We start from the raw sequence: 17,237 nt of genomic DNA on the forward strand, positions 1-17,237 counted from the left end.
ATTACAACAACTGTAATTCCTACGTAGTTTGTTGTGGAGGCTAATTCCGACTATCAACCGATGCAAATAACTTTACGTTTAGCTAATATATGGCTTGATGTAGTGTGAGGATTGAGCTTTGAATCATTTTGTGTAATACCCAACTGCCGGGAGGGGTAGGGGCAGCGCGCAGTTGAGCCTGATAGGAGGGGCCAAATTTGAATGTATGTTTACAAACAGCAACTGGAAAATCCTCCAGACCCTACCTTTAAGATACGCCTTTATTTTGAAATTCTCATGGCACGTCTGTGTCACCATTTCCTGTCCAAGTGCACCTTCTTCCTAAACATTCAAACAGTGCTAGCAGCCTTGTGCCAGGCAGACAATGAGGATAATTACTAATGTCATCTCATATTGATCACAAGCCCCTGAACTGAATCAAATTCAAATCATATTGTGGCAGATTTTGTGATATCAGCAAATGTATCATTGTCCAAGGAATCAATATAAATGCACTTCACATTTATAACTTGTTCATCTATAAAGTGTTACAAATACTTAACGAGCAATTGAATACCTGTATCTAAAGCGACTACCCTTGAAGAAGAGATTACTACTGGACACAGTGCGGACTTGACTGGACTTCTCCAACCTGTCAGGAAATGTAAATTAAAAAAAGATGATTTTATATAATGATGTTCTTTTTGCAGTTTGTATTTCAGGTCATGTGACTCACTTGTAGAAAGCCTGATTCTCCACTCCGCACTTCCACAGATGCTTACAGGCCTCAGGTGTAGGTGCAAAGTACGTCAGTATGATCTTCTTATCCTGTAACAAGTCCGGAACAGTCACTCATACATTTATAAATAAATCAGACTTTAATCAGACTCCTGGTGATGATTTTGGAGACATCTTTATCATGTAAGGAGAGAATGTCTGCATAGTCTGTCCTGATTTACTGAGCTTTTGGCTACTGGGAATTATTAAGCACACAGTATATTAACCAACTCTCAGACAGTGGCTTTACTTTACCCCTTTGTCTGCTAAACCTATGGCTAACACACATATTTGTTTAATGATTTCCCGTTTACTTCACCATAAAGGATAGATTACATCGGCTCCCTGGTGGCAGTGCCCCATGCATAAAACAAGGCCACACTCATTTAACTTCCTGAGCTCCACAGGCCCGAAAAGGGAGTGTTTTAATAATGCATACACATACCTCCTTCTGATTTGCATATATATGGAATGTCTTTGCTTCAAATTTGAGTTTGGTCACCTCCTCCCTGAGTTTGAGAGACAGACAGAACAAAGGACAGACAGACAGACAGAGAGGGACATGATGACAAATGGAAACAGGAGACGACAGAGTGAGAACGAATTAAAAAAAGGGAAGAAAGAGGAACAAATAGCAGAACAAAGATGGAGGGAGAAAGGAAAAGGAAGGGAGAGGCAAAAATGGATAAAGGTGGTAAAATATTAATTGTGGCTGGAGGCAAATTAACAAGGCCAACAGTGTTTCATTTCAGTGTTGAAAAGTCTAGACACATTGATCCCAGTCACTGAAAATGACAAAAATAAGCTGCAGGAGATTAAAAAAAAAAAAAAACACAAATTATAAAACTACAGCAACTGCAAACAACTCAGACTCTGAAGACTTCTGAGCGTGCAGCTTCACAGATGGTTGACTCCGCTGTCATGAAAAGGTTACTAATATCCTCTTGTACATATCACTGGTTACTTTTAGTTTACCGAGGGGTAAACTAGGTTACCGAGTTTGCAGTTATTCCTACTGCACGTCCTCGTGTACATTATCATTTTATACATTTTTACATTGTCTGCACTACACACTATATATTTTTCACACAAAGTTGCACACAAGATAACTGGAAGTACTTTACTACCCGATAGCGTGTATTGTATTATCAGATTTGATTCCTGTAGGATTAAAAATCTAAATCTAGAAGATAATGAAACAAATGTTCGGAGCCAGATTCAGAAGATTTGGATTATGCCAAGCAAGCTCTTTGAAGTAATTTTAGGATTTTCTTTTTCCTTTGCTGGCAATGAGCACTTCTGTTATTTAGAACAAGAGTGTGGCAAAGTTGTATGAGATCATTTGTGTGTGTTTTGTCGACATGAAAACTTGGAGATTTGGAGTTAAGCAGCATGATGAGTTTTCTGGCACTTTACTTTGCACAAGTTGTTCATTAATGTGTGTTCATGGAAGTTTTTTCTCACTGCTGGTAAAAAAACATTTATTTCTCTCTGCTTGCACTGGTCCATATGGAGCTTAAGGAATTTTCTTTCAAACAGTGATAAAGTCTTGCTCATTAATTTGGGCGCTCATGTTGCAGCCTTTCATAGAAATAGGCTTTTTTTAATCTGGCATCATGTCCTGTTTTAACTGCTCGTCTGAACTCACCATTTGAGGAAATGGACCCTCCGGTTCCCTTGTAGCACAGTGAATCCAAAAGGAGTAAAAGCCAGAAAAGCTGGGTTGCCAGACACATCCTGACAGGCACACAGACCCGTGTTTTGTTATTGTAGAATCAGAATTTTAAATCACAATGAGGTAATATTTTCTTGTAAAGCTCCTACACTGATAAAAGGACACTTCAAGACTACTTCAAAATAACGAAATTCATTTTATGATTGACTTTGACATTTACTCCAAAAAAAAAAAACATACAAAATTACTCATCAGTCAAACTGCACCAAAAGCATAAACTCATAAAAAGCACAAGCTCATAATTCCAGCATAAATTTGTTTTGTAAAGACCACCTTGCATGGATGAGGGTCCACTCCGTACGTCTCCAGCATCTGAGCCTTCTGGAGGAAGTTGAGCTCTGACGTTTCAGGACTCTGACCTCTGGGAAGAAAAAACAAAAAGTCAGTTAACAGGCTTCTGTCGCAACCAGCTGTCAGCTCTTATGTGTGTATCCTTTAATCTATCTAATCTATTTCATGATCACTAGTGTTTAATTCTGCCAGCATTGTGATGATTTTTCCCTAAAATGGTTTCAGGTACAACTTTTTCCTGTGCTGACATTCTAGTATGGGGGAGACACATCTGATTGTTTCAAACTGCTGTCAAACAAGATGGTGGAAATGAGCAATAGAGGGCAGTGTAGGATCAAATCTCTAACCAGTGGCTGTGTCAACCAGGGTTGTAAACACTGTGTGTGTGTGTGTGTGTGTGTGTGTGTGTGTGTGTGTGTGTGTGTGTGTGTGTGTACAAGATGGAAATAAAGAGAAGATCGGAGAAAAATACAAAGCTTCTACTAACAAACAGGGTTGATTAAAGTGAATTATTGGCTGATAAATCAAACAAAAGTTACCCATTACAACCTTATTATGAGCATAGGTAGAGCTCACATCTAATGCACTGGAATGTAAATGTAGCAGTTCGGACATTTAAAAACAATCCTGCCAACCTCTTGCCGTACATTGGCTGTTGTACGCTAACTCATCAACCATGAAGTCATCATCTGGAGGAGTAGCAGGATGACAAGGTTTCTGTATCTGCTCACAGTCACTGTGTGCACCTGCTGTGACACATGGCTGTGACCTTGTCTGCCACCCTTCCACTTTAAGGCCAAGAGGGCAAAGCAACATTAACCGAACCCGACTGACCAATGACAAATTCACATCAGCCCCTGGGCTTCATACAAACACACCTACAGGAGCATAAAATAAGTCCCATCCTGGAGACACAAAATCCAAAAGGTTGTCAGACTTTGCCAACACCACCGATCTCAGGGATCAGCAACCAGGAAGAGCTGCTCTCGCTGATGATACTGAACCACTTGTACAAAAACACCTCTTTGAAAGTGTGAAAACATGGACCCAGGGGGGGCAGGGGAGTCTCATCCTATGTAGGAGAATGAGTGGCGACTGTTACATCCACACCTCAGACCTGTCCAGTGCAGTGGTCATCACAGGCTGTGTGTCCACCACCCCCACCATAACAACTGACCTTTTACTGCCAAAGGCTGGAGCAGAAGCCCGAGCTCTCCCATAGAGCTCTAACTTGAAAAAGGATTGAGAAACATCCCGCAAGAAAAAGTGTTAAATTATAAATCCGGACAGGTCAAGCTGACTTTTCTTGCTACCTCTAAAGTCAGATCCTTGAAAGCTAAATTGTGTGAACTGTTCCTCTACTCTCTTTAAACTGTCAGCACCACCAAGGGGAACAAATCCTAAATTCACCAGACCATTAATGGCTGCTCAAGCACCGGCTTCTGGCCACAGTTTGCTTGAGGCAGGGGTACCCCAAAACTGGCGAACTGAAGGAAGCACCCTGCCAGCCAAACACTGTGGTCTGGAGAATGCTGCAGACTGGTGTTTTAAACTGCCAGGCATGTGCAGCCGTCAGAGTCTGTGCTGAACCTGTACATGAAAATTTCAGTGCCTTGTTTTGCAGGGCTACAGAGCTTGTGTGAATGCAAAGCCTGCAAAACAACCATAGAACATAAGTGAATACTCAGCATATTGTAAGATCAAACCTATAGCTCTGAAAATCTTATCAGATTATTTACTTGCACGTGTTCTGAAAGTGAGATGTCCTCTTTTGGTTGGACTAAGTCGCTATCATAAAGCCAGTTGCCACATGGAGACCTAAAACCATCACAGCAGTCGTTTATTTTAGTTTCCCATGACTGACTTATGAATTTAAGATGCACTTTGGTGTATAGCAGTAGGTGTGCCCCTGCGATGCACTGCGCTGTGGCCGCTGTGGAAATGAAGGAGTACACAGGTACACAGAGACACGGACAGGTGTCGCCTTACATCAGCTCAGTCTTGTGGATGTCAGCAATTCGCCGCTCCAACTTCTCTGAGTGCTTGGGGAAGAACTGGAACTTGGAGCTGTAGCCCTCTGGGTGTTTCCCGGGGTCGTAGTCGCCAATTTCAGCTGGAGGATAGTAAAACAGACACAGACAAGAAGGTTTGATGATGATTTTTTAATCCAGTTATGTTATTTCAAATGTGCCTTTCAAACCACATGACTGTCACTATTTTGCATGCTAGAAGTAGTACAAAAAAATTTAACAATACGTGAACGTTAACACAATATGTGATGCTTAACAAGTGTTGAAATATTACTATATCCATAGTGATCCAAGTGTCCTGAAGCCCCAGCATAAAAAGTTGTTTGGAAAAACGTCATTTGAACACATGTGAGTGCGGAGTACAGAGAGGCAGTTAGAGTTGCAGGCTACAATGAGGCTAAAAACACTACGGACGAGCAGTATGGAGATATTTTGTGGTTTCAATTATGTATTTTTTGGACGTTTGAATCTGGGGCGCCGTAAGCCTCCATTAGGTGGAGTTGTGTTGCTACCCACTCTCCCCTTGGATCTCCGCAAGTGTTGTGAGGACTCTAAAACTTCACCTGAGCCTCCCTCGGCATATGGGTGAGTAGATAATGGCTGATTTTCATTTTTGGGTGCACTATCCCTTTAAGTATTCCTTCAGTGTTTATTATTTAGGATGTTTCCAAGATGTATCTAGAGTACTCTTCCTCTCCAAAGCAAATTGACCAGATTATTTAAACGTGTAAAAACACTGAATAAAGCAGATTCCTGTTACAAATCAGTGTTTTTCTGACACTGATGAGCGTGTCATGGACAGGCTGCTTACTATGGTGGCCAATGTGAAAACGCAAATGGCCTTATCTAGAGCTACTGTTTGGTAGAAGGTATAAACCGTTCATTCTAAGGTAAAGAAAACATGCTGATTCGTATTTTCAGGTGATTATACACTAAAGAGAACATACTTATTACATTATATTCCATGTCTGCCAGTAAATCCAGCGACATTCCTTCACACTGAACCTTTAAATAGTATTTAAAAAAAAATATTCTAATCGAATTTATCAAATTTGATGTTTGTATTCAATGACTGTACCAAGGGCATTTTGCCACCTTAATCTTTGTATGTGGTTGTCCTGGGTTAGCACTGCGGTGCAGCCTCTGCATAAAGCCCAAAATACAAATTTGTCCACAAAGCAAAGACCAATGAGTCAAGGTTTTGAATGTATCTGCACAAAAAGGGGCACACACAAAAAGTATTTCATCTTAAAAAGAACACTTTGCAAATTTTATTTAACCTTGAGTCCATGCAGTACATATTCGGCTGGCATGTCTGTACCGTCAGAAATACCTGCTCGTGTTCTGAGTGTCCCTGTAGCCAGCTTTAGCAGCCAGGTTTACAAACCACTGACATTCGTTTACAGATGGTGGAGGAACTACATGGAGAGTTTGGCTACCTGCCTGCTCTCTGGGGAGCTCTGTACAGCTCTGGCAGCCACGACTGTTGAAAACAACATTTTAGACAGCCAAAGGCATTCCAGTATGTGTTACAGACATTATGGATTCACACTTTCTGACATGTTGACAGTGCCAAAGAATGTTTATATAAGCCAGAGACACCTAGTGGAGAAATGCTTTACAGAAGAGGAAGGCTCAGACAGCCACTTAGTTGGCAAGGCGAAGTGATAAAGACCGAGCCACTGGAAGCTAATATGAGCTAGACGCAGATAATACTTTAGTAACTGCAAATACATACATGCCTACAGTTAGGCAGTGCTGATGTTTTCACCAAATTATCTTATAGTGTAAGTAAATAGATAGTTATAACAAGCTAGCAAGTATCACAGTGTCTTTCAGTGTACAGACGCACTGCCTTGTGGGCAACACAGAGACACCCAGGAACCTTAAGATTCAGGGACTGGCTGTAAAAAGTCTGGATGGATGGCTGGTTGGCACGGTGCGTGACAGGGAAACTGTTCCTAAATGCATCTCACCTCTCTGCATGTTGATGGGCCTGACACCCAAAGGAGCCTGTCAAATGGATACCTGGCATCTTCCAAAACAATCAACTTTCCAACAAAACTGTCGAATTTACTCAAAAGGAAACATACTGTCTTTTCACTGAGTCCCTTGAATTTTTTAAAAGTGATAACTACATTGATTTCTATGGTGCTTTTTAAAATAACAGTTTTCAATTCAAGGTAAAACAACTAATTCAGATTCTCAAGGACATGAGAGCAGTGTGAGCCTTCAGCCTCAGAACACGCTCTGCTCACACATTTGCACACACCCACACAGTGAAATACATATATGGCAGAATATTAGCACACACACATGCACACGAAACACAGCTGGCGAGTATTTATTTACAAGCCAGGGTCATATGGAAATCATTAAGTCTACAGCAGGTCACAAACATCATGAATAATATATGTCATGTGTGGTAGACACAGCTGTGTCGGAGAAAATACAGTCATTTATTTACAAGTGTAGTTTGGGGTAATAATCTGATATCACGACCACAACTGTGGAAGCTGAGGGTGGTAAACACTGAAATTAAAGGATCAGTGTGCAAAATTTAGGGGGATTTAGTGGCATCTAGTGGTGAGGATTGCAGATTGCAACCAGCTGAAACTTCTCCCGGTTAGAATTCCTTCAGTGTTATTATTAACACTTATCTGCAGATGTCTCTTCCTCTCAAAAACAAATGGACCAGGTGATCGCAATGCATAGAAACACTGACTAAAGCAACTTCCAGTTAAAAAAATCCGTGTTTTTCTGACGCTCTTCGGCTCATCGAGGACGGGTTGCGGACTACGGTGGCCTACATGAATCACCTTATGTAGCGCCACTGTTTTGTGGTAAATATAAATGGCTCATTCTAAGGTAACAAAAACACTACCGTTCTTATTATCAGGTGATTATACACTAAAGAAAACATACTTATTATATTCCATTTCTGCCAATATATCCCGCTACATTCTTACACACTGAACCTGTAACAAATTTCAATAATATGAAATTTATCAAATTGGATCTTTGCATTCAATGACTGTACCAAAGGCATTTTGCCACTGTAGTCTTTGTATGTGCTCGTCTTGAACTGACTGATTTAGTACTGTGGTGCATGGTGTTCAAAGATAATGCCTCAGCAGAAAGCCCACAGTAAAAAGTACTGTACACAAAGTAAAGAACAATAAGTCAAGGTTTTGAATACATCTGCACATAACGGGGCACATAAAAACTGTTTCATCTTAAAAAGAACTCTTTGTCAATTGAGTCCATGCAGTACATATTTGGCTGGCGTGTCTGTACCATTAAAAATACCTGCCAGTGCTTTCTGTACACTTTAGCCAGCTTTAGCAGCCTAATGTACAAACCAAGGACCAGGTCATTTAAACAGGTAAAAACACTGAATAAATCAATGTCATGTCATAAATCAGTGCTTCTTCTATGCTGTTTGGCATATCACAGACAGGCCGCTCGTACAGCACCTAGTAATATGTGCTCACCTATTTTCTCTGATAACTTCATGTGAGCTCACTTTAGTTCTGATCCAGATGTTCAGGAGGTTTTTACCACGAGCAGCATTAACCACAGATCTTTCACTCTCCAAAACAAACAGATCTGATGATTTCAACTGGTAAAAACACTTATAAGCCAGTTTCACATAAAAAAAATCAGTGTGGTTCTGATGCTCTCATTGCGGACGGGCTGTGAACTACAGTGGCTGACAAAAAAAATTGCAAAAACGTGAATGGCCCTTTCTAGAGCAGGTGTTTGGTTTGTCTGTTCTGGGTTACTGTAGAAACATGGCAGTGCAACATGGTGATGACTGTGGACGAGGACCCACTCCCTGTTTGAATATAAAAGTCTCATTTTAAAGTAATGAAAACACGATTCTTATTTTCAGGTGATTATACACTAAAGAAAATATACTTATTATATTAAATTCCATTTCTGAAAATATATCCCCTCTAAATCCCACACACTGGCCCTTTAAATAATAGGCTCAAAGGCACCAGAGGACACCATGACCCTGCTTGGTTTTCTGGTCAAGGTTGCAATGTCTGCCTAGTGTGAGGACAGTTGTGCTTGTCTGAGAGTTTGCTTTAAAATAAAGCTACAGTAGTCCGGCTGAACGCTTTGCAGCAGTCCTTATGCCTAAATGACGACTCCCTATTGCATCATACCTTGTAATATGTAGGCAGCCAACAGAGCAGCATCTGATGTCTTGCACAGGAGGCGGCCATGATAGAGATCCCTCTTAACCTGCAGGAAGACGAGATATCTGTGGAGTGGAATACAGAGAAACTGATTTGGGTCATTATTTAGATAAGATCAATATCAACAGTCCTTTTCTGGTTAACACACATGGTGGATGTTTCCAACTTAAAAGTAAGGTGTCTCTTGAGGCTGCAGGTGTGTAAAAGAGATTGTTGGAAGGAGAATTCTTGAAAATACAAAGTAATTTCAGGCCTGAGGCTGACTACAGGGAAATGTATGCTGTGTTAATGCTGCTCTTAGAAACAGAGACATGGCAGTTTGCTAGTCTGCTCTCGTTGCTATGTCTGCGGTTATTACAGAGAATCTGCAGTACGTGCTAGCTCTACACAGTGAAATGTAAAATAAATGTAGCTGCCGACAAACCCATTACTCTAGGGCCCTTTTACAACCCATTTATAATTAATCTATAATTACAGTTTAGAAAGAGATAAATGAATGCATGATTGGCAATCCAAAGCTTTCTATTGGAACATTAGACACGGGACATGTAGCCTACCTCGAGGCAGAACTCCAGCTAAAGCATAATCACTTTGAGAATTGACGGTGATCTAAAACATGATTGCTGGTTTGCACTGACGTCCACCGGGAGCAACTCAATCTTCTGGTCTCGTCCACAACATCCAGAGATTACTCATATGTCAATTTTCCCGCTCAGCATTCATTTCAACCGCCTGTGATTCGGCTTCTCTCCAAGCAGCAGAGCAATAAATAGTATAGCAGTACTAAGCCTCGCTATGAAAAATGTCAGAGTACAGTTGGGGTGTATATTGGGCCCTTTTTACATCCTGCCACTATCTTGCTGTGAAACTACATACAGAAAATTAAAATCTCAAAGCAACACGAGGCCCTGAGCAAAGTGTTGCTACCTTTTCATATTTAGGCTACCTATCTGTGTGTCTGTGAGAGCTTCGAGTCAGAACAGATGGCGGAGGATGGAGGAGCTGTCCCTCGCCAGCGCTCCAGCTCAATCAAGAAGAGCTGGATTGCGAAAAAGAGATTTCACTGCGTGGCAACCAGTCGAGAGATGTGATTTACAGGGATCTGCACGCTCGGTAGCTCTCTGGCTCGCTCCTCACTCCTTACAGCAGTTTGTTCAGCTGTCAAGGATGCCACACACAGTACAGTAGTGGTGAGGAGCTTCATGACACTGCAGCTTACTGTAGGAAAGAAAGGGGATACTCAAATAATCCCCCCTGCACACCGACTCACTGTCGAGCTCTGGATACTGTGGTTTTTCCTTTTCTACCTGCATCACTAATGCAATAATGCATTCAAGGTTTTTACTCGACAGTAAAGAAGACAAACTTAAAACACATTTTCACTCTTAACTTTTTCATAAAAATCTATTACAAAACTATTTCATTTCTCTTTTATTTTGCTGGATAAAGTGAGGATGGCTATGGAGCTGAGCAATATGTACTGAAAGGATTCTTAGTTCAGACAAAAACAAATATTCTTTAAAAACCTCCACTAAGTTGCAGCGCTCATAGCCATTTTTTCAATTATCTAAAAGCTGGCTGCAGAGGCATAATAAAATGACAACAGTAAAATATAAGAGTGCTTTCGATATGATTTTATGAGACAAGGAAGTTAATAGAAAGGCAGAAGATAGAGACATCCCCTTTGGTTCAATAAAATCACTCTCTAAGTGCTGTGGATTCTAGGTTTGCTCTGTGTCAGCATTTTTACATTGTGGTTATGACTCCCCAAAATAGAGATATGTGATTTAGTTGTCCCTAGTTGGGTGTGAGAAGCTTGTTAATGGGCCACTTGTGTTGAATGTGTTCTAAAATGGACTTTGCTTTTTCCACGTTATTTTTGATCCCACCAGTGAGCAGTCAAACAACCCAACAGGTAGCTGCAATTAATAAGCAGATCTGTAATAGCAGAGGAAAAACAATATCAGAGGAATGATCAGGTTGTCTGTGGAGAGGTTTGTAAATATCATTGTATTGAGGTTGCTGTGGCTGCAGAGGGAGCTTTGCAAAGTTTGATAGATTGCCTCAAGTAATGTCACAGCGAGGATGTGAGCTTAGCAGACCTCTGTAGCCCACTCTTCATCTCTGCTTGAGACTAACAGTTTGAGGCTACATTAGCTGCTACTGGCATAACACTGGCATAAATCTGTGGAATGCTCCCTTAAAACACTGCTCAACCATACTGCCATTTGTTCAGTTTGCTGGTATGTAGGGCTGCCACGATTAGTCGACTAATCGCTGACTAACCGACTATTAAAATAATCGGTGACTATTTTAGTAGTCGACTAATCGGTTATTTTTCATAGAAAAGTACTATAAAAGTACCCCAAAATACTCTTACTGCAGCTTCTTACATTCAGATATTGGCAGCTTTACACACTCTCCCGTGACAGTGAACTAAAACCCTTTGGTGTGAGAATGAAACAAGACATTAGATGACGTAATTTTGGGGTTTGGGCGAGACAGACCGACATTTTTCAACATTTTAACACATTTTTCGATGAAATGATTAGTCGACTAATCGAAGAAATAATCGACAGATTAGTCGACAATGAAATAATCGTTAGTTGCAGCCCTACTGGTATGGACTGGTTAGTTTGACTTCATCGGTGGAAGAGAAAGAGAGTCATGAGAGGCCTCAACCTCACCCTCCCCACCCAATGGTGTCCTCAAGGGAAGAGGGGGCATGGTCATACTCACTGGCTCCCCCGCCGAAAATAATTGGAGGCTGACAACACTGTCTGTAAGAGACTGTGGCACGCTCATTTTTAAAACCAGCGCAAACGTAGTGGTTTCCTCTGAAATAAGATGACTTAAGGCATCTTAGGTACCAACCATGTTCACATACCTTGTTGGTAAGGCGGCTAAATAATGCTCCAAACCTAGACTAAATTTTGGCGAGGGAACAACTGACATCGTTTTTTTTTTTAAAGGGGTCCCTTGAACTCTCACCTAAAGATGAATGATGAATGAAAATGTGTTCTATGGGTACCAACAAGTCTCCCCCAAACTTGAGATGGCTTGTTCCCACTAAATGTTTGTTTCCTTACAATTAATGTACTCCTTCAAATTAAACCTGTATAGTGGTCTTTTTAAGAACAACAAAGACCAGCCAATTTGAAAAACGATGAATCCCCTAACATGTATAGATGCATATCACATTAAAACAGGACTGTTGTGAAACTCAAAATGTTAACTGTACCAGTATAACTCTATGCACATCAGATAATTAGTGATACTAGCTATAAAATAGGAAACCAAACTCAGTATGCTATTCCTTAACTATAGTGATGCAGTTTCCAACTGTCCCCACCTGCAGCCCACCAAGCTATCTTGAAATCTTACCTGGTAATTTCCTCTTTCAGGGCAGCGGGGTCAGGAGGGTAAAACTTGACACGCAAACACATGGTGAATGGAGGCTGGGCTGGGGAAGAAAGACAAACATTTAAAATCTATTGTCATGCATTGTTTCTAATGTGCTTGGCATGACTTGTGCGCTCTTTTTCATATTTAGCAGAGTTTTTCTTGAAGGTTTATTATTTAACCAACTAATCAGGCATGTTAAACCTAAATACTTACATTTCATTTGTTTGGCAATTGACTTTGTAAACTCCAACCAATGCTGCAAGGGAAAGAAAGAGAGGTGAAGACCTGCACTTTGCACACTGAATCTTTGGCTGCTAAACTGTCAGTCTGAAGTCTGATTACTCAGCAGCTGAGCATGATGGCTTGTAATCTATAGCCGGAAGGCACAATAGAAATTACTCCCATCTCCTTGCCGTCTGTTTATTTAGACCCCCTCCAACACAGTCTCCATGCAGAGAGGAGAAGAAGGAAGGCTGTTTGCAAGATAATCAGGAGACTGCTGTTCTCTGTCAGAGTGCTAAACATCACGAGGCCAAACTGGCTCTAATCAGTGAGATGAGGACATGCTGACGATAATAGTGCACTGCGCTCACAATACAGTAACTGTAAAACACAATGATGCTGGAAGCTTTTGATTAACAACTTTTTTTTTAGCAACACCAGCATTCGCCTTTCATTAAATGTCTCTCAGCTAAAATGCAGAGAGAATCTGCAAAGTAAATAACATTTTCACCCCTTTAAAACATATGTCATCCCACCCACAGTTCATAAGTGCAATGATTAACAAATATGCAGTCCAAGTTCTGCAAATTCACCAGAGACTGTGTTCACTTCTGTGATTGATATGCATCTCAATCGAAGGGGTTGGCGTTTAGCCAGCTTGCATAATTGACCTGCAGCCCGCCCTACCTGTGCTGAATATTTATGTAATGGAGAAAAAATAAAGACTAATTAGACAAGTAAGGCGTGGCATTCATATCTAACAACATTTAATAAAGCAACTGTCAGCTTCACAGGGTCTCCTTGGACCTTTTAAGATTTACATTTAAAGATTATCATTCTCAAAATCAAGTCTAGTCTGTTAAACACCACGCTGTATCACCTCTGACTACATAAAATGTGACTCTGCGAACTTTGCTGCACAAATTGTTATCTAATTCAAAGAAGCAAATTATGCCGTTTGTGCAAACTGGTTTTTAATTCAGGGAGATAGATGACTTAAAAATCATTACAGATATTTAAGATAAAGGCTGATAGAGAGAAATGACGAAGATAGAGAGATGACAAATGAACGAAAAAGATAGAAAGAAAGTAAGAAAGAAAGAAAGAAAGAAAAAAGGAAAGAAACGAGACGAGACGAGACCAAATCATGAGTCACAGTGTTACACACTGAGCTGAGTCCAGCTGAAATTCAATTGGGTTTCTTATTAAAAATAGATACTTACCCTCTGCTTGTCTGGGTCGACATATCTAATGCCAAAGTAGTCTTTCTCTAGCAGGTTGAGATGGTGGCAGATGAGGTCGAACAGGTACTGTCCCTTGGAATCCCGCTGAAAGAGAAATAATATGAGAAACTTCATATGATGTACTCGCTCTTCAGGGACATTAACAAGAGAAGGGAGGAGGAAAACAAGCACGAAAACAGCATCTTCTTTTCTCAGTCCTCATTCTCTACATCCCAATATTTGCATATTCACAGACACAGTTAATGGACCCCCAGCAGATCAATGGTGCATATATCTGAACGCTCACATCAGAAGTTTACACTCTGCCCAGGTAGAGCAGCAAATAAGTTCACACATCAAAAATGAGAGAAACATTTTCTAAACATATTGAAAGTGTTGCATCGAAATTATTTAGTCTGAGTCCATTTTTTGGAGGCTCTAAGAAGTCAAAACGGCCACCAGAAAGTGTTTTAATATTTCACTACCCTCAGGGGAGATATATGAGGGCTATCAAATATTCATATCCAGGCAGCAGCCACCTGTGAAAGCTTTGAGAGATTTCTGCCGCAGAAAATGACCTGGAAAGGCAGTGAGAAAAGGTGAAAAGGAGAGGAAGTCCTCATGCAATGCAGTGCAAAAACCTGACCTTTAATCCTTTTGTATCCTTTTCTTATCATTAAAGAAACTGAAGATACAGTGTTAACATTTTCAGCTAGGTTAATAAAATACATTGTTAAATTAACAGAGAAAATAAGCTGTTCAGTGACGCACATTCAAATGTACTGTAGAGCCTTGATCACCTTTGTCAGTGAGAGAAGAAACAGGCCTGCTATCCCGGCAGTGGGAGCAGGGCCCTTACATAAGGCTGCATCTGCCCCAAAAGACTCATTAAAAACCAGTTTAATGAGGTCTTTATTTAGATTTAACTGCAACAATAAGCTACATGCAAACAAGGCTCCTACTAAACGCATAACAAAACATGAGCCAGTAAGAGGAGCTTCAGTTTACCAACGCATAGCCAGCAAAAATGTAACTCTGATCTGAGCCCAAACTGTCAAAGACGCTACAACCCATGCTGAGGGTGCAACATATTAAAGAAAGAGGTTACTTGATAAAGATGTTCGAGCAAATATCATCAACATCATTGCATTAAAAACAAATGTAACGATGGTATGGTAAGGGTGCCGCACCATTGGCGTTGCCCTGAACACCTGTTTCTTTGAAAACAGCTACATGCTCTCCCAAACAGAAGCACATGGCTCATTATTATGCAGAATAAAGTCATTAGACTTTCTCATATGGAAGGCATGACCCATCCTACTCTGCCTCTAATTGGCCAACTAATCTCACCCCTCATGCCTACACCTAACCAACCTAGCACCCTACAATACCAGAGTGACAACACTTCTATTGACTCCTGTGGTATGCAGAAGTTAAGCCTCACGCGCCCTCTAGTGGGGCATGAGGGCATTACCTTTCCGATTAGAAAACCCAATCACTTACAGTATGTTGCGCAATTGCTTGTAAGTTGATGAAAACGGCCTTGTTTTTACTTTTAGGTGTCTTGGTCATATTAAGTCATGCTTATAATTTGTTTATTTCAAAATGTAGGGAGTAACATTATGGCAGACAACTGTTTTTTTTGTTTTTTACCTGTAAACAGGTCACTGATGCTCCTATTGCGGTAGATTATGGTAGATTATGCTTTTAGGTTTGCTTGACTTCGGAAACGCACAAGAATTCCTGGTCGGCAGCAATGCAGCAATACTGAAGTTCAGTCAGTTCTTGGTCGGATATGCAACGCGCTATCCCGCCACTAGAGGGCACGTGACCAACTTTCCGCTTGACCAATGTGTGTCGCTACTCTGGTATTGTAGGGTCCTAAACCAATCCAACCAATGAAGAAAATGGGCCTCATTGACCAAGCTTCTTAAAAGGAAATTTCTTCTTAAAACCCCCAAGATTCGTTTTCTTATTAGAGATTTGTTCTTAGGTAAGGACAGAATCTACAAGCCCATCAGAGACAGAGACATTTTTTGGACTATCAAGGCTTCGGAATTATGTTGAAACAAAAAAGTCAGTCCCCTCATTAACATGACACGTTTAAGTTAGCTAGCTCAGCTCATTGTCCACCTTCTCCTAAACACCTGAAATGTTTTTAAAGAACATTTCAGCAATAAAATGAACCTTAGCCTAGCTGTGTCGAAATGAACAAAATCCATCTACCAGCACTGCTTATGTGCTAATGTGTAAAATGCTGCCAATTTGCTTTAAACATAGTGAAGTTATATACAAAAGGTCTGGAGATACTCAAGTAACAGCTGGTCTTTGAAACAGTAGTGGTGTTATCCTGCACGAACTGTGTCGGAGTAAACTCATGGTCAGGCTCCGGCTCTTTTGGAGCTTTAAAGAACACATTCAAAGTCAGTTTTACAGCTTAGAGACCTTGGGTTAAATATAAAAGATTTCTCCAGCTGTACTATGTTCACTGTACATAGAGGGTATAGCTTTTCTTCCTTCGGTGGCAGAGGACACTATAAAATATCCTACAGTGCCCTTTAGAGGAGACACTGCATTCACATAAGTGACAGAAAACTGCATAGTCAGAGAAAGTCAGAGGCAGATATATGAGAACGGAAAGGGAAAAAGAGAAGAGAAAGACAAAACCAAATAAAGAGAGGGAGAAAACAGAGGGAGGGAGGGAGAGACAAGACCGGCCAGCTGACACTGATTAATCCGTCTCAATTCAGCATGCCACAGCACGGCAATCAAAACGAGAGGACAGGAGGATAAATGCACTGAAGGGTCCGCGCATGAACCATTTTCAGATACAATCTCGGTTGAGACATATCATTTAAGACAATGTGAGAATCTCTGTGATGAAGCCTGTTCACACTTCCCTTTCACTCAATATCAGATCAAATGGCAGAACAAACACCCCTCAGGTCGCATGTGTCTTAAAGGGGAAGTTCCGTTTTTTACAACCTGGACCTTATTTCTGGCATTAAATACGGTTGTTTACTCACCCACATAAGTTTGGTGTTATTTGGAGTCCTTCGGAAGATATTTAGATCCGCGAGAGCCGCGTACATCCATATAGTGGGAATGATCGGGGCACCGACAATGAGGCTCTAAATAACACGTTATCTGCCACGAAACTCGTTCATTTCACCAATATGTTTTTATGAATCGCTAGAGTTGCTTGTCATCATCATCCGGGTCATTTATACTGACCTACTAACCTCTGCAAAAAAAAAAAAAAAAAAGAGGCAATTCGTAAAGACAATCCTCTTTACCACTGAAACGTTCACCTTTCTGTCTCTCACTTTTTGTCACTGAGCACTATGTAATAATAAATTCACGTTTT

The 17,237-nt window shown here is 40.8% G+C and overlaps 1 protein-coding gene across 2 annotated transcripts in view; it reads right to left on the minus strand.

Moving 5' to 3' along the window:
- Positions 1-17,237, minus strand: part of LOC126396281 (FERM domain-containing protein 5-like) — a 100,408-nt gene that overhangs the window by 10,913 nt on the left and 72,258 nt on the right. The window contains exons 2-11 of one of the 2 annotated variants that reach the window (XM_050054233.1): positions 13,871-13,975; positions 12,639-12,681; positions 12,405-12,483; positions 8,988-9,085; positions 4,772-4,895; positions 2,765-2,852; positions 2,405-2,493; positions 1,202-1,265; positions 716-807; positions 557-631 (exon numbers count right to left, since the gene is read on the minus strand). In XM_050054233.1, the coding sequence (XP_049910190.1) occupies positions 557-631; positions 716-807; positions 1,202-1,265; positions 2,405-2,493; positions 2,765-2,852; positions 4,772-4,895; positions 8,988-9,085; positions 12,405-12,483; positions 12,639-12,681; positions 13,871-13,975 (857 nt within the window). The remainder of the gene's footprint in view (positions 1-556; positions 632-715; positions 808-1,201; positions 1,266-2,404; positions 2,494-2,764; positions 2,853-4,771; positions 4,896-8,987; positions 9,086-12,404; positions 12,484-12,638; positions 12,682-13,870; positions 13,976-17,237) is intronic. The other variant, XM_050054242.1, reaches the window with a different exon arrangement.

The sequence above is a fragment of the Epinephelus moara genome, chromosome 1 (genome assembly GCF_006386435.1).
Source record: "Epinephelus moara isolate mb chromosome 1, YSFRI_EMoa_1.0, whole genome shotgun sequence".
NCBI lineage: Eukaryota > Metazoa > Chordata > Actinopteri > Perciformes > Serranidae > Epinephelus > Epinephelus moara.